Source organism: Prinia subflava, chromosome 1 (assembly GCF_021018805.1).
Source record: "Prinia subflava isolate CZ2003 ecotype Zambia chromosome 1, Cam_Psub_1.2, whole genome shotgun sequence".
In the NCBI taxonomy this organism is placed as follows: domain Eukaryota; kingdom Metazoa; phylum Chordata; class Aves; order Passeriformes; family Cisticolidae; genus Prinia; species Prinia subflava.
Genome location: NC_086247.1, coordinates 56,582,941 through 56,603,665, shown reverse-complemented (window position 1 = coordinate 56,603,665; position 20,725 = coordinate 56,582,941). Strand labels below are relative to the sequence as shown.

Genomic DNA, 20,725 nt, shown 5'->3' with positions numbered 1-20,725 from the left:
TCTCATAACAGACGTACAAAGTCCAAAAGGAACATTCAACACAGCAGACTTTTGACATGGAAGTCTAAGTCTTTTTCTAGTTTATTTTTCAGTGAATAAGGAAGCTTGTATCTCTGCCCATGGTGGGCCAAGTTGGGACTAGATGATCTTTAAGGCCCAGTTCCACCCTTTAACATTCTCTGATTTGTTTTCTGACTTATCTGAGAAATAATTAAGAGAAGTTGAACACTGGGGTCTTAGGTTAGTCCTTACAAGAGCCTTTGTCTAAGCAGAGTGAGAAAGAAAGTAGTTTGACACTGGTGGAGTTTGGGGGATAGATCCATATAAGTCGTGTTTGCATGACTGGAAGCATGTACAGTGTGGATGAGGAAAAGAAGGAAATGCCACAATGAACCTGAAATCTCTGTCTAGGGCAGAAGATATGTAGACAATCATGATCATCTCAGAATAAAAGCATTCAGACTAGGTTCCCTGGCCTGAAAGTCAGCTTTCCAGAACAATCATTAAAGACCACATCTACTTCTAAAGCGTACAAGGAAAGCTTTTTTCTTGCTTTCCTAAAAGAACTACAAATTTTTCTATAGTAGTCACTTAAACACAACTTGTGCAAACTGGAAATTCTGAACACAAAATACTAAAATAGCTCTGTTTGGACTCAATTGCATTGCTACTTATAATGTAGGGGAAGTAATTTCTTTCAGGGGTTAAAAAAACAGAACATGTCTGCTGTCACCTACAAGTGTTTATACTGGGTTTTTCCACCATGAGGAGTAATTAAAACACATTCCTCAGTAGTCAACACAAAAGCTAAATGTTTAATCTTTGAGTAACAGAGCCACAATTTCAGAGAATGTAACCATGGATCTCTTGTCTAGTGGTATCCCCTGTTCCAAAAGTCACCTATAAAAGGTCATTATACAGAACACACTGATCAGGATCCCTGACCATGAAAATACATTAATCTGGAAGTCCGTTTTGTCTTAGCCACACAGATGACACCATCGTTACAGGTGAATCCACCGACTTTGGTTTATTACCAATTTTTAGAAGTTTAAAGACTTTTGGCAAAAGGACCTTACCCTTGCCTTCTGCTCCATTTCCATCATTAATCTTTCATGTTGCTCAGCTATTGCCAGTGTTGCAGAATGGACTTTCTGATATATCATTTCTCCTTCTCGTGTTTGAAAGGTGAACAGCCCCTCTCCTGTGTCACACATCCTGCAGGGAGATTTAAGCAAAACAGAAAGAAAAAAAAGTTAGTATTGTGTAAATTTTATATAACTATTATAAAAAGTGCATACCTTACAGTAGCAAATGCCATCTTTAGAGATGTAGTTAAACTCTGAAATTCCAAACACCAAACACCTGCAGTTATTTTTACCATCGTAGACACATATTCCAAGAGATGGGCAGAACTTCATTAACATATTTTTTCAATTCAGTTTTAATCATCATCTGGATAGTGAAAAAGAAGCTTTAGCATGGAATAAAAACTTGAGGTAATAGAGTCAGTTATTTCTGTCATTTTTTCCAAACGTCTGCACCAGTAGGTGGGAGCTAAATTTAATTATTTTAACCAGTTGATGCCAGAAATTTGTAGTACATTGTGACTTTGAAAAGCTGACATTTTAAGAGAACACTGACCAATTAAAAATGCCTTTATGATTACTCACTACAAAGCTGATTTATTGAAAGACAGCATCAAAAGGGTTAAATTATTACTACCTCTGTCAGTACATTTATGTGAATCAGAATCCAAAGTTATCATGGTAATTACAAAAGCCATTCAGTCCACTTGAAAATAGGAGCAGTTTATGTTGTAAAAGAAGATTAAATAATTTAAAAAAAACCCTCTAGAAATAAAATTTATATTCTCCTTTTGGTAGAGCAACTGCTATTATCCTTATCTGTGATATCAGTATGGCATTATTCTGAGAAAGAAGAGTGGTACATAGTGAATACAATGACAAAAAAGTCTGGGAAATACAGCAAATAGGAGTAAGAAATAATGTTAGACTGCTGTGTGACCATTACTTGGAGGACATACATGCTGTTAACCAGTGGTGCAATTTAATGTACTCATATTAGTTCCATTATATTATCAGTATCTGATTTACATATTTTTTATAGCTTACTTGCAGTTTTAGAAATGGAATTTCAAAAATCCTTTTTACTTGGTCTGATACCTCCTGTAAAGATTTTTAACAGTTATCTGTGACAGAAAACTGTTGACTTGAGTCACTGATGCATAACATTCATCAACAATAGATTTTGGTTTGCCTTAAAATACCAGATTCCTTTAATGTTCTGGATGTTTACATTATTTTTAAGGAAATCAAATTTTATTAATATTCCACCACCTTCAGCATGGACTCAGAAAGCCCAAAACATACAGAATTAAAAAAATTTAGAAAAATGTGTCCCAAATAAGTCACCATTTAAATGGTTTTTTATGTATCATTATCTTTAGAATTTGCATCCCAGATTCTGTATGATTATTCATGCATTAAATTTTACAAAAAAAATCCCATCAAACGAACATACAGATCTATGTTGTTTTAATTAAATAATAAAATAATAATAATAATTTAAAAATATGTCCTACATATTTTACATGCACTCACACACACAGTTATATGGCCACTTTTTCAAAAGACAATACTTTTTTTATGAGACTTATCTTTTTGTCAAATCAGAACATGGCTTTCTAAACAATTTCATTTAAAAAGTCATCTGAACAGGACTGTTGTGCTATATAAGGGACTACTGAGTTCAGTAGTTGCTTCAGATTTCAAGGCTGACCAGTGAAAATAAAACCTTATTAACACTTACAAAATATTTTCCTGTTCACTGCAGGAGACATGCTGTGAGCCTCGTACAAAGAATTTATGCATGTCTTTTGGAAGAACAGAAAGTATCAGAGGCAGAAACAGTTAACAGAGGTGCTTCTGGAAAATACCTGGTGAAAATACTTTGTAATGATTAAGTGAGGTATTGAAAAGAAATTCATAGTCTTAAGAACATATAATTAACAATATTATCCATAATTCTGGAATAATACCAGTTTTCTTCATTGAAAAATACAAATAAAATAAAATCCATTTTATAGATAGGTATTATTTAAACAGTGTTAATGTGATGTGCTAATTAAGAGATTAAAAAAAGAGCTTTTTGTATTAAATTCCAATGGAGATCAACATCCCTGCTGTAAACATTTAAGATATATCCTTAGACACAGTCCTCCAAAGAGCTTCTGGTGGAAATAAAATGTCCCCAGAGTTTTGTGACATTATGGCAACAGCCTTTCAGATCCCTCAGGGCATCATATAGGCAGTACTCTGCTTTTGTGTAAAGAGATCTTAATAAAATTCAAACAGCGTGAAATGGAAAGTCTGGAAAAAAGGATGGGGTTTCGGAAACTGAAGGAAAATATGATCTTTTTGTTGTTTTCAGAGGATGAAAAATCCTACAGAGATAAAAACAAGGAGGTTGGCAATGGGGCACGATGAACATTCGGGACTTAGTTGCCTGTATCACCATGCAAAACCCACTGGCTCCCAGAGCAGGGTGTGTCCCTGGCTGGAGGCACTGGTGCAGGCTGTGGCACTGCCCTGGCCCCTCACCACTGCACAGGACCCTGCCCTGCCTCCCAGCCTCAGCTGTGGTGGACGTGTCACACCAGTGTTGGAAAGCCATGGCCACCAGCCTCCCCGAGAGGGCTTCCCTGCCCAGTGATGGATGGTATGCACACAGCTGCTCAAAATTGGAGGTGAAGGAGAATTATGGGCATAATTTTTTAAAGTGCGATATTCCCCTAGCTTGACTTGAAGTTTAATAGGACTTAAAGCCCCAAAGAACGAAGCAATTGTTACTCGGCACATCTGAACCAGGAGAAAGAAGCAAAAATTGTTAGCATAAAACTGTCTTTCTTCCATTTAAACTTATTATGAAAAATGTCTCCCAAGGAGATGAATCCCTGTGCCATAGTAAGGTTTTCCTGTTCATTTCCTCAGAGCATTATTCTTTTACTCAGGTGACAATCTGAGTTTAGACCTTCTAGTCTAGTCTAGTCCAGTCTAGTCCTGTCTATTTTTCTGTTCTGTTCTGTTCTGTTCTATTCTAATTACAAACCAAGATCAGCAGCCTCATCGGGGTTAGTTTCAGTCTTTCTAGAACAAGGAAACATAGACTAAAACAAAGGTACTCCTAAGAGTGATGAAGATGGACAGGGACAAGGAAAGGGTGCTCTCCAAAGCTTAAGGGTTTTGCCATAAAAGCAAAACCTTTACATATCTGGCCAACAGGACAGACAAGCTCATGAGCTGAAACAAGACTTGTCTTGTTCTATTTATAGGCCAAACAAAGCCAGTAGAACAAAGAGCTGTTATCTCTCTGGCCCTTCTAGATGCCAGATAACTGTCCCTATAAAGCTCCAATTTCAGGTTTAGCCTTGCTCATGTATTGTTAATTTCTCTATGTTCAAAGCATACACAGTTGATCAGTTGCCAATTCAACAACATTTTCATAACTTTAACATGCCCTAAAATCACTTTAGAGAAAAGACAGGACAAAGTACTGGGTCTCTTTTTTCCTGGTACTATTGTAGTTAGGCAATGCAACCCTACCAACTCAGTATGACCTTCACTGTCAGAAAAATGTCACTGATTTTGTGTACTTTATTTTTTTTTAATGAGATACTTGCAGTCTGCGGGTGCTTGAAAAATGCCGATCTATTTCTGTGTTTTTCAACTTTAAAACAGGGATGTCATTAACCTATGCTTTAAGATATTTAAGGATTCAATGCATTAAAATGTATGAGTGCTTTGACTGAAATAGGAAGGTGCATTTTTTTTCATATATTATTACAGAATGATATAACTGGACGGACAGTGACACCACTAGATAAACAGTGCTGGAAATAGTTGCAATTTTTAAAAATCCTTAAATACTGCAACAGCTTTTCACAACTATCACCATTAGCAGATCTGGCTCAAGAACCAGGAGAAAGAACAGAGAGAATGTGACAGCTAAGATTTTGGCCTAGGACAAACTGGATTCAGAGATCAACAGTGAGAGTTCTTGCTTTTATTGAACGTAGAATTCTGTTCAAGCCAAGGAGATTTTCCCACCACTATTACCAGACATTTTTCAACATTTCCAAATTCACACAATGGTTTCCCACTGCCTTTGCTTACTTTGCAACTTCAGCCTTTTAGATGAGTCAATACTGTATATTAACCATGTAGAATTCCCTTCAAAAAGGAAACTTCATTGACTTGACCACCATTTACAAAAAGTAATTTTTCCCAGACAGAAGTTCATGCTGTCATGCCATAGGTTAAATATTTTAAAAGTTTAACAGTGCAATACTCAGCAACTGCATGAGAAGACAAGAATTTGACATATCAGCTTCACTATTTCTGTTAGGGGTAAAATGTATTTTCACAAAAATGAAGGTTGAATGAAAACTGAAATGTCCAGAAAAATTATTTCCTTGTTTTAAAATAAAGGATAACTTACAACTCTAAGTAGAAAAACTTTAGCTCTTCATATATCTACATTTAATTTTTAATGAATTTGAATGATTTCTTTTTATCAACAAATAATTTAGGATTAAAGAAATAATGGCTGATTTATATACTCAGAAGTGTATCAAATTACAGACAAATAACTAAAAAGAGGTAAATATCCTCAAATAGAAACTGAAAAAACATCATAAAACTGTTTACTATTAATAACTAACTGCTACTAATAACTGTAACTATTAATAACTAATAGGTAATAGATAACTGTCTTACTTTAACATTTCTAGTTCTTGAAATAGAAATGGATTTTAAATTCTTAAATGAGAACAGATCATGAGTATGTAATGTCCAGAAACCAGTACTAAACTGGATGTAATTGCTGTTGCATACTCCACAGTTACTAGAGTTTGAAAAATGGTTTCACTAAAAGAGTGGAGCTTTTTACTCAGACACTTTGAGGCCCAAAAATCAAGTTCATAAGATCACATAATCATGGAATTGTTAGAGTTGGAAGGGACTTCTGGAAATCATCTAGTTCGGTTTACCCTTCCAAGACAGGGTCACCCAGAGTAGGTAACACAGGATTGTGTCCCAGTGAGTTTTAAATGTCTCCAGAGGGGGAGACTCCATGACCTCCCTGGGCAGCCTGTTCCAGTTCTCCGCCACCCTCAAAATAAAGAAGTTCTTCTTCATGCTGAGGTGAAACTTGTGTGTCACTGGACACCACTGAAAAGAGTCTGGCACTATCCTCTTGGCATTCACCTTAGAGATGTTTATATGCATCTATGAGAAAGCCTCTCATTCTTCTCAGAATAAACAGGTGCAGATCCCACAGTCTCACAGTCTCTCCTCATAAGAGAAATGCTCCAGATCCCTCAGCATCTCTGTGACCCCATCTGAACCCTCTCCAGGAGCCCCCTGTCTCTCTTGCACTGAGGAGCCCAGAACTGGGCACAGCACCCCAGATGTGGCCTCACCAGGGCTGAGTAGAGGTAGGGATCCCCTCCCTCAGCCCTGTGCCCACACTCTTCCCAAAGCACCCCAGGATCCCACTGGCCCTCCTGGCCACAAGGGCACTGCTGGCTCAGGGCCAGCTTGTCACCCACCAGGACTCCCAGGTCCTTCTCTGCAGAGCTGCTCCCCAGCAGGTCAGCCCCAACCTGTGCTGCTGCTTGGGGTCGTTCCTCCCCAGCTGCAGGACCCTGCACTTGCCCTTGTTGAACCTCACTTGGTTTCTCTCCAGCCAACTCTCCAGCCTATCAAGGTCCCACTTAATGGCAGCAGAGTCTCCAGCTGTATCAGCCACTCCCCCAGTTTTGTATCATCATCATCATCAAACTCACTGGGAGTACAATATATCCCTTCATCCAGGTCATTGAGGAACGAGCTGAGTAAGGCCAGCCCCAGTACTGATCCCTGGGGAATGCCACTGACTGCAGGCCTCCAAGGGGATTCTACTCCACTGGTCATGACCTCTGAGCTCTGCCTTGATCCACCTCACAAGTGCTTAGCTAGCTAATGCTCATTTCCTGTATGCCAAAGAAGGGAGTCAGATGGCACATATGAGACCAGGCCTCTTACTTTTAAGACGAGTAATAAATGAATGTCAGCCTTTCTTTAAAGCCTTGAAGCCGTGGCTGTCAGTCATGAAAAAAACTAATTGGTATGCACTATCTAATTCTGAACTGAGACACTTATTTCTTGTGTTGCTACAGCTTTGATTTTTTAAGAAGTGGTGGAAACTAGCAATTTTGCCCTGAATTTAATTAGATTATCAGTGGAGACACACAAACACTATCTCTCTCGTGGTATCTAACTTTTGTTCTTTCCTTGTTTGTTGTTATCTTTACTTGAGCTAAGCCATTTTGACAGAAATCCTGTTTCTTCTTTGTGTGCAAGGACGATACACCAAAGACAGGCCAGCCAAGCTGCAGACCGCACTACAAAATGAATGCAAAGCTTCCCTGAGGGTCCAAATTCTTTGCTCATTCCAGCCTTCAACACATGCTAACTTGCTTCCTGCTAAAGTTGTTATTTTCTGAGAAAAAAAAAATTAAAAAAAAAAAAGATTTAAAAAAAAGGGAAGCAAATAAACTCTTTGTGGCAGGAGCATATTTAGATAAAATGCTCCTTTTATGCCTAGGAATACTTATCCAGACAACTGAAAAATAAACTGTGCATGTTTTTATGAAATTGTAAGTCAACTTCTGTGTTGAAAGGATAGAAAAACAAAGGCAGAAAAAAGGAAATCCTTATAAAAGTTTCTAACTCACTATCAAACAGGCAAAAATGGGATACTTTACTGGAGGAATCTGTAAGGAAAAGAGGTAACTTCATAAACAGAATATGTATGGGACTTAGGAAAGTTCTATGGGTGAAGCAGAGAGAAGACCATTGATAGAAAATCTGCACAAAGTGTAAATGATTCAGGTGTGCAACTTTGGCAGTAGACATGGCCAGAAAGACCCAAAGCTGGGACAAGGTTGGTGAAAGCAGGGGAAAAATCCTCTGAAAAAATCTCTGTTTGGGAAATGAAGATCACCAAGGTGAAGCACAGCAATGATACAAAGTGCAACATGCAGAAGGAGTAAACAGAGAATCTGAGTGAGGTCTGCTACACATTCCCTGTGGGAATAATGAGTTAGACCGCCATGCCTTGCTGTAAGCATTTTGGAGTTTTATCTGGAGTGTCAAAAGGATATCCTGGAAATTTTATGATATGAGAAGCAAATCATGAAAATGTTCTGATATATGAGGAGTCTGCCTGCTCCCCTTAATCATGGTTATTTACCAGCAAGAATATGCAACAAGAAATAGCAATTATGCATGCTATCTACTAACTGCCAGCCACAGACATTCCTCCCTGACACTTACTGTCGTGTTTTTGCACTTAAGCTGAGGTGGGAAACTTTACACTGCTCTTGAATATGCTTATGAGATAGAGATAGTGGAACATCCTCAAATTTGGCCTGAGTTAATACAAGGAACTTTGAATATTATCACACCTCTGACATGGCTCAGTAACTTGATCATGGACCTTAGCCCTGAAGATTTGTTGAAGGTCAGATCTCATGCTTCTTGAGTCATCCTCAGTGTTTTCAACTAAATGCATTGAGGGATCTCCAGGCTATCAGTGTAGCTTTCCTACTAAGGCCGTTTATAGAAACATTTTGCAATTCTGAGAAGGAAAACATTCACAGATGGAGTGGAAATGATTGATGATGATTTGTTGCCAGGTAGGTGGAACTCCACCACTCAGAGGAATCCAGCAGTCCTTCTCTAATATTACCTAGAGGATCTTAATGCATTCCAAGTTACAAATCTTTTAAAGATCTTATATGCAGCTATGGTAACAAAAATCTTATATATTATTCTGATGAATACAGTGCTAGTCTTTCTGAGCAGAGATGTGATTCCCTAAAAAATTTTTCTTATGGGGAGACTTATAGGGGGACTCACTTTGTGAGTGAATAGTATTTTTTCATTATAAGATTATTTGTTTTTCTGCCTAAACCAGAAACCATTTAAGTAGTATAATATACCAGACACAAACATCTTCTCATGAAACATGTTTTTCTTTTTTTTTTGTTCAATAAGACATGTTTCTCTACAGAACTGGTGGTAATTATGCCTCTTGGGATAATTTTTTTTCCATTGACTGTACTGCCTCTACAGCCACTGTCTCTGTGATGCCCTATGTGACAGCACATTTAGACCACTGGGGCATATGAGGAATACCAACCCATCTCTGCATGCCAGATGCTTTCCACTTTTGGCTTAATGGAAGTGTAGAAAGTGGGCTGTGACTTTGTCTGGACTACATCAATGATTGCCCACTAGCACTATAATCCACTATTTCATTTCCACGGGGTTTACCCCTGGAAATTTCTATCATAGGACACAGTGGAAAAAGTTATACTTTAATTTTCTTCCTGAGGTTCAGTTTTGATAAGAAGGAGAAGTCTATCTGGGACTTATTTCAGACCACTTTTATTTGGTTGCTACTTAACCATCCCTACTCTTATCATTAAAATGTTCTTGTTTAATTAATTAATTAAATAAATACTTTGATATATCAGAATAAAATTAGCTAGTGCTGAAGAATTCAAGATAGTAAGTAATTCTCAATGCTGGTTACAGTATAAAAAGCAGCAAACTGGGCTCAAAGTCATGCATAAATAATGTAATGTGGAGATTGATGTGCAGTTATGAAATATGTCCATATGTAATAGTAATCATGCTGTGCAGAGGCTCTGTCTTCTATTTCCTAGATCCTAGAAACTAAGCTGTGGTGTGAAGCCAGGTGTGAACCAAAGTTACTCTACCTCTCCTCAGCTGGACAGGGGAGAGAAAATAAAAAGAAAGGTGTCTGAGTTGAGACAAAGACAGGGAGAGATCAGACACTAGTTACTGTCACCGGCAAAGCAGACTCAGCTTGGGGAGAGTATTTGTATTTATTGCCTATCAAATCAGAACAGGCTAACAAGAAGTAACCCCAAATCTTAAGAATAGTCCACCTGGGCTTAATTTTATTCCTGATTCTCTACCTTCTTCCCTCCAGGGTGCAGAGGGATGGGGAGAGGGGGCTGCCATCCATTCATCATTTCTGCTGCACCCTCCTTGTCAGTGGGAGGATTCCTCAAACTCTTTCCCTTCTCCAGCATGGGATCCCTCCCACAGGAGACAGCCCTCCATGAGCTTATGCTACATAAGTGTGTCCCACAGGCTTCAGTCCTTGCACATGCAAATTACCTTCTTGTGTTAGTATTCAGTTCATATTATTTAAGAAATCAGTGCAGGTAATTAATGCATACGCGTATACAAAACAACCCACTTTATTGAGACTTTTGACACTGTAACATTTTCTTTTAAGAAAAAGCCACGTTTATTAAAAACAAAGAGAGGATAATAAAGCCAATTGTTGACATTTCCTAAATACACAACACATTTGCATTTTTGACAGTTTATGTAATAGAACAGACAAGCAAATGCTGTTAGAGAATTAGTTCTGTTAATTTGAAGAGCTCAGGTTTTGTTGAGAATGATGAAATACTATTTAACACTATTAACTAATACTATTTGACTACTGGACAAGCATCTATTCTTAGCAGTTTTGTGAAAGATAAACCAAGAATTCATATACTGCTATTATCATTTTAGTACAGAAGGAGCAGTTATTGTTGGCTGTACAACACACCAATGAAAAATGTTGGTCTGATAAAGAATTTGCAAAGACTACCACGAGCTAAATTTGTCTGACTAAACCTTTTCAGTCATCACAGTTTGGCTATTATTTTTCATCTCACTTTTGAACGAGAAAGAGACAAGTTCCCAGTCCTGGAATCTGGGATCATATGCAGATACAGATATTTCTACAGGACTTCTGCAATCCTTTTAGGAGCTATTATTCCCCAACAAAGACAAATCTCCTGTAACAATAGTATTCCATTTCTTTTGGTATCTTTAGGAGCAGTACACAGGGGAAACAGCATTTAATCTACATGAATACTGTTGACTTTGACAAATATTAAAATATTAAATATAAAACCCAAATAAGGCCATTACTGATTAAAATAAATAATGTAATAGTACTGGAGCCCTGTGGCAGCACATCACTACTTGCTATAAGAAAAGCAATAAAACTTAGTGACCCAAGATCTTTATTTTCTCCCTTTTTATTTTTTTCTTTTGGAGCCCTCCAGTGCTGTTATCTTCAGGCCTATTCCTTGCCCAGGATGTTGGGGATGGAAATTCTGTCAGATGATACTCCCTAGAGTATGCATTAATTCCAAACATAATGAGATATAATTCTGAAGTTAACTCAATCCTCTCTCAGGAAGGAACTGTTGTTTTAAGAAGACATTTGCCAGTTAACAGATGTTAGAACAGTAACAGCCAAGGATCAAACTTGCATAGGTATATCTGTTAGTTTAATTTCATCTTTGAGAAACTTGAGATGCCTAGAAGCTGCGACCCTGCACATAATATTTGGAATACCTGATCAAGCTCAACTTAAAGTTAAAAAATTTGGTCACCTCCAGCTCTACACATACTGTGATCCTGGGATTCCAATCCAGTAATAATCCCCAGTTTTGCATCTGCACATACCTATAAGTAGGATACCAAGAATTTAACATTTTAAATCATCTACAAATGCATTTGTTCTATAATGTCTCACTGACCTCTTATCTTTGGGTTGAATGCTATTGGAAACAGACTGTGCCTTCTGTGATGCAGGCAGACGCTGTGTTTGTGCCATTTTATTTTGACAGCTAGCATGCAAAGTAGGTATTTCCTGTGTTTTGATCAAAGTACATCCACATAAAGAGAGAAAGAAAAATTTCTGGAGGGTTGAACAGGAATGAACTAATGCAATTAATATTTTTGATTGATGAATAATAGCAGAAAAATAGAAGTAAAAATTAAGAAGGAACTAATACAGAGCCACATTTAGAGCCATAGAAACAGGAAAAAAGGTGAGGTACTCACAGGCACAATTTTAACATGCATCCAAAACATCAATTTTCCTAGGTTATGAAGAATGAATGCTGCATTCTCTCATTTCAAAAGTGGGACACACAAAGTGTGAAGAAATGATGAAAGTAGCACCCTGAGCATTCTATGCTGAGTTTTTTGAATATTTCAACATAAGCATTTTAAGTGTTCCTCCCACCACTTCCACATTTAAGTGCTCCATCAAGAGTGATTTTGGCCATTAAAGCATTTATGTTCAGCCATTTCTCTCAAGCTTTCAGCACATTGTGATTTTATTGTGGTGGGAATTTAGGCAATGCTGTCTTCTCTCAATGTCAGTCCACCTTCAAGGTATAAGAGATAATGCTTTGACCATGGTGGCCACAGAGAAATTTTCAGAAAGTCATATGCAAATATTATGGGCACACAGAGGCATCCACTCACCATGCTATGTACATACACTAATGAATAATTAACATATGCTAATAACATCCAAGGACTCATCAACAATAATCTCAGAAGTGGTGGGTTGTCAACTCCAGTTTGGAAGCCTCCTGCCACAGCAGCCACCCCAGGGATAGGCAATAGCACCAGCAATGAGACAAGGCAGGGATTTGTTTAAAAAACCCGAAGCTACATCTGTCAGCCACTGAATTAGAATTGAAGAGCTTGGCTGAAGGCCGTGGTTCTGGCCTGAACTGTAGCTAGACATGTATGCTGACACCAGTGGTCAAATAATGCCTTCAGTGGTAAACTGACTGTGCAAAACCATCAAAAAGTAATCGCAGAAAATGTGCAACCCCCACCACAAGCATTAAAAATTCATTGAACTTGCACCGACTTTCTACGTGTGGTATTTCATTTAGTGAGGAAACATGACTTCACTCCCACTTGCTTTAACTTTTCCTCTTTGACACAAGCCAGGCAGAAGTGAAGTAGACAGATTTTCCCTGTTCTCTCAATTGCAAACAGCAGCAATTCTGTTATGGATCAAACAACTCCCACTGCATTCACCTGGCATCTCTGACTCCAAGTTTGATTGTGTATAAGACATTCTTGTGCTAGTCCTTTCCAGCAGTGGAAAAACTCTCTGTAAGGTTTCCTCATTAACCTGGTGACTAAAATCAATTTTAGTTTGTGTTCAGGTGAGTGGCAGCTTGATAACATCTTGAGAATCCTCAAAATATTTCATAGCCTCAAAATAGTTACCTAAAATTTCCTTACATATAAACAGGCACTTCTTACAATTGCACAAGTAAGTGGGAAGGAAAAGGTATAAGTGGATGAAAGAAGCGTAGAAACAAAGAATTTGAAGAAGAGAGTCCTGCAAAAGAAAATCATATAGCTTAGATCATACTTTAAAAGGACAGGAAATTTGTACAAAAGGATGAAAAAAAAAACCCCAGAAACCATTATTTACAGTTTATAGTTACATACTTGGGCTCCCTACGTATTTTCATATAGTACCACATATAATATCTCCTGTCTAAAAGATCATGGGATGAAATGGCCATTTTCTGATGTTCTGATAAATGTGTATTTTCACCCCTGATGAATATCAATCAGTTGTGCTGATTAGATTATTTTTGTTGAGTATCTACTATGAGTCCTGTGTGAAACTACTGATGCTGTAATGGCTAAATACACATTTTATGTATATTTAGTAAGGATTTTGTTTAAACTGGAGAGGTTTAAGCAAGAATGGTGAGAACTGTGGTCATTGTGTTTACATGCCACCATTTAATATTCCCTCAGACCAGTTCTCTGTAGAGCACTGAGATACTATTAATTGACAAGAAATGCACCTTAACAAGTCTGCCAGAAAACGGGAAAAACAAAGACTACACAGCAAATTTGGGACAGTATAATCTAAAAGTATGAAATCCATCTTGTCTAATGCATAAACTTTTTAGGCACAGCATGGCTGTTCTCTGTCCAGGGAACTTGGGGCATTGCTTGAAAGGAAAATGAAAAAAGCAATCATCCTTTGCTGTGAAAAAAAAAAAAATACTGACAAGCTTCTTTTACACTGGAGTTTAGTTGTCTAGTTCAATATTCCAGAGTTGAGGCTTCTACTGTTCTACACTGACTTAGCAATACTTTTATAAGAAATTTATAACAGCCATGGAACTGCTCAGAACACTGGGATATGCCAGTTCCTTCTTTTCCATGACTCTGTGTGCCAGGTTTAAAAACCTCAGGAGCTGTAGATGTAATAACCATTGCTTCACCAAAAAATTATATACAGCTACCCTAAAACAAAGCAGTATTAGCTGCAAAAGAGAAAAGAGTATAAATCCCTTATGTGCAGAATGATACATAATGTATATTTGTGGTTCTTATGTAGCAAAAGGTGACCTGGCCTTTTCCAGACACTTACACATAATAGCTGGGGCATGTTTGTGGCTATTTCACATATGCCACTAAACACACTTTGAATATCCTTGGTAACACTGGAAAAGTCTTTTATAATACTCCCCATTTTGTCAATCTGGAACACTTGTATTATAGGTATTCTTTATATCATAGACAGAATCTTAGTCTCCAGATGAATGCTAATAGACATTTTCATTTCTGTATATTGCTATTTCTGCTTTTATTTCTCTGATGGTCCCTTTTACCAGCTTTTGACACTACTTCCACATGCACAGAACACTTTTTCTTGGCTGTCCTCCATTTCATCTGTGCTTCTAAAGCTGATAGCTAATCATACTGATTTTTTCCTTTTTTACCCCCATCTCTGAGAAATTGGTCTCATGGGTCTTAGAGAAGCATCCGGTAAAAAAGAAAAAGTATCTGTGAAATGAAGTATTTGAGATTGTGTTGTCAACCTCTGCTAATGACAAACCCTTATCCTGGACAACATCCTCTTGCTTTTGCTCATATCTTCCACACTCTCTGATTAAATATTGCTCCTTAAATGATACACATTTCCAAACCCAGCTACCTCCTGGGATTTTTTAGGAAGTCTCTCCCTATCAATCTCTATCTTACCAGCCCATTTGTATTTAATTCTCCCATTTCTATTTCCTATTCCATGTGCTTAGCCCATTTTGCTGTCCCACCCCCTCCAACTTTCCCTCCTATTTTTACCAATCTCTTCAGTTTCTCTTAGTCCCAGCAAGCTGGTCAATTTGCTGTTTTGTGTTGCAAGCCACCTTCAGCACACCCCTGCCCAGGTCCTCTTCAGAGGTTGGTTTGCATCGCTGCTGTTGCTCTTTGCTCTCTGGTGGCAGTGGCAGCACTCTTAGATGAGGAGAGATACACATGATCCAGCCCTTCTATCATTAAATAAAGGGTTGGCACCCTCATCTGAAAGAACTGCAGGGTTTTCCACTGGATCATCCCCAAGACTATACAATTTTATGCCCTTAATCCCATTCCTGACTGTAAATGGTACTTATGGGCAGACAGTTTCAAATGTTTTTGAGTATTGCATACTAATAAATGCAATAAGTGATGATAATTTCTGTTTACCTTTATAATCAACCTGATGAAATTTCCACCATTTCAGGTAAATAAAATTCCTCCTCTCATTCATCTCAAAATGTTTTCAGAAAGTGTATCAGGGACCATTTAAAGCATAATTTTCAAGAGGGGATATTTTTCAAGTTGGACAGAGAATTATTTAAAAAAAAGAGTAAAAAAAAAGTGAAAATCTGCTTAGATATACTGGTTCAAGCAAGCCATGCGAATACAATGTTATATTTGACTTTTTGGCCACTGACAGGATAATCAAGTAGATGAAGGATTTCAGTGAATTATAGCACTGACTGAGCTTTCTTCCAAAAAGTCAGAAAGATCAAATGATGTTTGGAGCAGCCGAGATTGAGAGATTCCATTAGATGCTACTTCTCCCTCCCCTCTTTCTAATAAGATGGAAGCTTTTTAGAAAATATGTGACAAATGACCACTCAGAGCAGAAATAAATCACACACCACAGAGTACAGCATTATTAATAGTGCAATAATAGTAATAACTTACTGTGATAGCAAAGAAGTACCATTAGGAGGGACACAGTAGCTAATAGCATTTCCTCTACAGGGGCTAAGGGGCAAACCCTCCTTTGGTACCTTATAAATAAGTGGAAGATTAAAGGAGCCAATGGGACCAAATAGCCTGACTTTTCCAGAAGGCCACTGAGCAGGCACTGCCTGTAAAGTGCTCTCCATCTCCCCTATGTGACAATATTTTAATAGTTCTTTAGTTAATTTAAATTAGAGTGAGAGGACACTTAGTTGCAATAAAAGACTTGAGGGGGGTATAAAATATGGTAATTCCAGGAGGGTTGTGACATGGTTTTCAATTATTAGCCTTGTTTTCTCCTTAGCAAAGAGCTATGTGAAAAAACCCCTTGAAATTTAGCACTTGGATTTGTATTCAGGCACTACTTAAAAAATTAAAACAATAAATCATGAATGGTCAATAGGATAGTTCTTTCAGGTCTTCATATTTAGTTATATACATATATTGGGAAGAAAACATTTATATTATTTTACACTTGTTATTAAAATATTTCTCTGCGTGTATTTGTCCTAGTAGTAAAAGTTGATAAAAAGTAACTTGGATTTCACTAAAGGTGCAGCTGTTGAGAGGCGGTGAAGAATATCAGAGTTATTCAACATGTTTATTTACCATGTTTTAAGGGTTTCAACCCAAACATCCCAATTATTCACCAGTTCAAGAAAATTATCTGGTTTTCAAAATAATATCTCCATTAGTGGTTTTTTTTCCAGTATTATTGTCTTGGTTTTGATTACCAATAGCTTGTTACAGAAGAGAAGATTTTTTCTAATCAATGACATAATGAATGAAATTAATAATTAATTGATCAATAGATGGAAATAGTATTTTCATGATTATAGATTGGTTATTGTAAGAAAACATTGTTAAAAAACTGCACTAATTAAAAAAAAAAAGTTAGTAACCTCCACAGTTACTCACACATTCCAACACAGTCTTGGGTGCCATGAGATCCCATATACCATAAGTGTGTTGGGAAATGTGTGTATATATATAACTCACATACATATAAAGCTCTGTTGATAAGGATATTCAACTTACTAATGAAAAGTTAGCATACAGCTACTGAAAAAAAGAATCACCATGGAAATTTCTATGCTAGAATTTCTGCTCTCACACTATTACTGTGTCCAGAACACAGAAGTATTTCTGGAACTGCTATCCATCTGTGACTGACAGTAATGGCCAAAAACACTCTACTGACCTCTTTTGGAAGCAAAGACTTTACTGAGTACCCACATTTGCAAGAAATACATCAAAATAAAGCAAAAGAAAAAGATGCCAATAGGTATTTTATAGAATATTAGAATATGCTGTTGGGAGGGACCCATCAGGATCATAGAGTCCAACTCCTGGCCCTGCACAGGACACCCCAAGAATCACACCTTGTGCCTGAGAGCATTGTCCAAACTCCTCTTGAACTCTGGCAGGCTGGTGCTGTGACCCCTTCCCTGGGGAGCCTGTTCAACGCCCTCCAGGTGAAAATCCCTTTCCTGATATCTAACCTAATCCTCCCATGACTCAGTTTCATCCCATTTCTTTGAGTCCTGCCCCAGATCATGAGAGTGGAGAGATCAGCACCTGTCCCTTCACTTCCCATTGGAAGGATGCTGAAGGCTGCAAGGAGGTCTCCCCTCAGTTTCCTCAAGGTTGAACAGACCAAGTGGCCTCAGCTGCTACTTACAAGTGAGTTTATTATTTCTGAGAACAATGAATCAACACTGCCTGAAAGAACAGGGGGAATTAGGCAGATACTAGGCAAAACCTTCCAAGACCAGCCTGCTAAAGCAGCTTTCTCAGCTCAAGAGTAGTGAACAACAGCCAAGTTATACTCAACTTGATTTCAGAGTAATGAAGACTCAAGCCTGAGAGAGGAATAAAACTTCCATTGCAATTGCTTTTGCATCTGTCATACAAGAGACAAGTGTTCCACACTAAAATGACCTTCAGAATGAACCAACATGCCAGCAGAGGAGCCAGAGCTCCTGACAACCAATGAAGCCCACAAAGGTATAAACCAGTGCCCCTTTATGCTCCTGCAATGCTCCTGTGTGCATGAGCAAGCAGGGGTTTGCACAGGTTCCTACATATTCATGAACAAGGCTCTTTTGTCGTGCAAATTCCAGCCTTTGCATTTTGATTACTTCCTTCTATGTTTGTACAGTACACAGCCCTGGCATAAAGGATATTTCAAACCTCCCCCTCAACTGATGATCCTACATTCATAAGCTTAGGAGGAAAGAAGGATTTATTAGTGCTTAGCATTCTTACTGGCTACATGGTTCTCCGTGCAAAACGTGGCCTTCTGGATTGCCCTTTGTGAAGCGTTTAACACACTTCCACTGTCTACAGAGATAATTAGGTGTCAAGTTTCAGCATTTTTAATTAGCTCATGCAAATAGCCTTGCTGGGGGAGAGATGCAACAGTATTTCAGTGCTAAAACAGACGCTTTTATTGTAAATGGTATCTATATATTAAATGAAGAACATTGCAAAATCTGTTAGTATTTTGTGTTTAAAAGCTTTTGAGTTTTGACTTTTTTTTTTTTTTAACTAAATTGTTTTGGGTTTCAAATCTGAGTTATTTTAGTCCTCCTGTATTTTCTGGTAGGAAGTTAAAGGTTATTATGCCTCTTGGAGATAAAAGGACCTGCTGCTGGGGCATTTCAAGTTATCCAGACCTGCCATATGAGATTAATTATTGCTGTTGCTGACTGTGTAATTCAAAGGTTAAAATGCAGAGTTGAAACAATAAGTGAATCCTAATGTTATTAAGAATGTATGAATTATTTTGCCTGCTTCTTTTGCTCATACATTACACAGTAATAACCTTGTTAGCCATATTCAGCTGCAGGAATATTAATCCAACACTACATGCCTAAAGGAGAGCACAGGTATGAAAAAGAGACAACTAGAATACGGTAAGTAAATAAATCCTTTGGGCTCACACATGGATCTAGAACCTCCTAAAAGCTTAATGGTGGCTGGTCTCAAAATCTTTTCAAACAAGCCCTAATTTGACTATGAGGGGGCTGTGCTACGAAGGGAGAAAGCAATGTAGGCACTTCAGCTGAAAGGTACAATTTATATTATGTCAGGATCATAGGAGGAACTTAACATGCTGTCTGCTAATACATTAGTCAACCACAACACAAGTCCTATCGATTTCATTAAAAAGCTTTGCAACATTTCAAAGAAATAAATTATATTGGACAGCTGGTGATCAGTTGACAACTCACACTGATCCCTCTGTGATCTGTAAATAAAAGCCACTTCCTCAGACTCCTCAGAGAAGATGGCTTTCTTTCTGAGCTACATATCTCCTGTGTTCACTGGACAAACTTTGGTGACTGTTTTACTAACTATATGTCTTCTATTCAGTACAAATTTGTAAGAAAATTGCTTGGGCAATGCTGAATTAATGAGCTAGTGATGTGGTCATTGCTATCAATTTAGTATTTATAAATTTATTCATTATTATGCTACACAACTTCATCTATGAAGCTTGGTGCTCTGCCCTAGGAGTCACTGGCTTGTCAATCTATTTCTGTTAAAATTAAAAAAGATAATTTTATTCTCTCAATATATTGTTCTTTTTCAGATGTCATTGTTTTCTCACAAAAATTAGCTTTTGCAGTGAAGTGGAGAGGTCAGGCATTCTTTTTCAGTTGGAGAAAATCTTTTGTGGGTTTGTATATCACGAGCAAATTTTCAAAACAGGGTTAAAAAAAAGCAGAATGCTTTAAAAGGTACAATATAACTCTTTCTTCTCTCTGCTTTCAATATTCAATTATATGATGAAGAATTTCATTGCCATGTGAGTTTTGGTGAAACTTGCTCTGACTTATCAATGCTAGAGCAGTCTGAGAGGAGCCTTAGCAGAGAGAAAATGCAATGAGCACTTTATAAATCACTTACAGTGAGATATATTAGCTTCTGCTAGTAAAGCAGTTCTTACATTAGGTACCATGATCAAAACCAGAGTAAGAGTCCTGTAGATGAGTTAAACATTGAACTCCTTTTTAAGTAAGGTTTACGTGAATCAAATGACTAACACAGAACTTATTCCAGGTCAAGAATTTGGCAAGAGGCAAACTGAGAGCTGGAATGGAAAAAAAGTAGGAATGGAACTACAATTACAGCATATTACAGTATAACCTTGGCATTGCTAAGTAGCAGGAACTAATGAAACCTTTTCAATGCTAAGAAATGCCACTTTCCCTAAAATTAGAGCTCCGTCATTACTGAGAAAAAAGCCAGGGTAGGATACATAAAAGAGATTAATGTTCTTTTTCGTGAAAGTTTTTTATTTTCAGACTTCAGCAATATATGCTGCTTGTGGAAAGGACATGAGAAAGAAGTGAAGAGACCATGAGGAAACATAAAACCACAGAAAATTTGTATCATGGGTAATTTGGCTTTTTGAAAATATCACAAAGGCGTAAAAGAAGGAAAAGATCCTAGCAAACTTAACTATTTAAAGTGTGGGATACTGAGAACTCTGAGCTAATGTTTATGTGAAATGATAAATTATTTATTGAAGCTGCACAAGTGCTCATACTGGTGCTCAACCCAAAGTGACATACAAATTCTATCACAAGCTTATGATTTATAATGATATTTAGAATGATTTATAATATATGATTTATAATTCTACTGTAAACCAATGGTAGATAAACGTAATCCACTATTTAGATAATTCA

General features: G+C 37.5%; 1 protein-coding gene across 1 annotated transcript in view; it reads right to left on the bottom strand.

Moving 5' to 3' along the window:
• DOK6 (docking protein 6) overlaps positions 1 to 20,725 on the bottom strand; it is a 239,593-nt gene that overhangs the window by 59,411 nt on the left and 159,457 nt on the right. Inside the window, exon 6 of the mRNA XM_063397353.1 lies at positions 1,080 to 1,218. Coding sequence (XP_063253423.1) covers positions 1,080 to 1,218 — 139 coding nt within the window. The remainder of the gene's footprint in view (positions 1 to 1,079; positions 1,219 to 20,725) is intronic.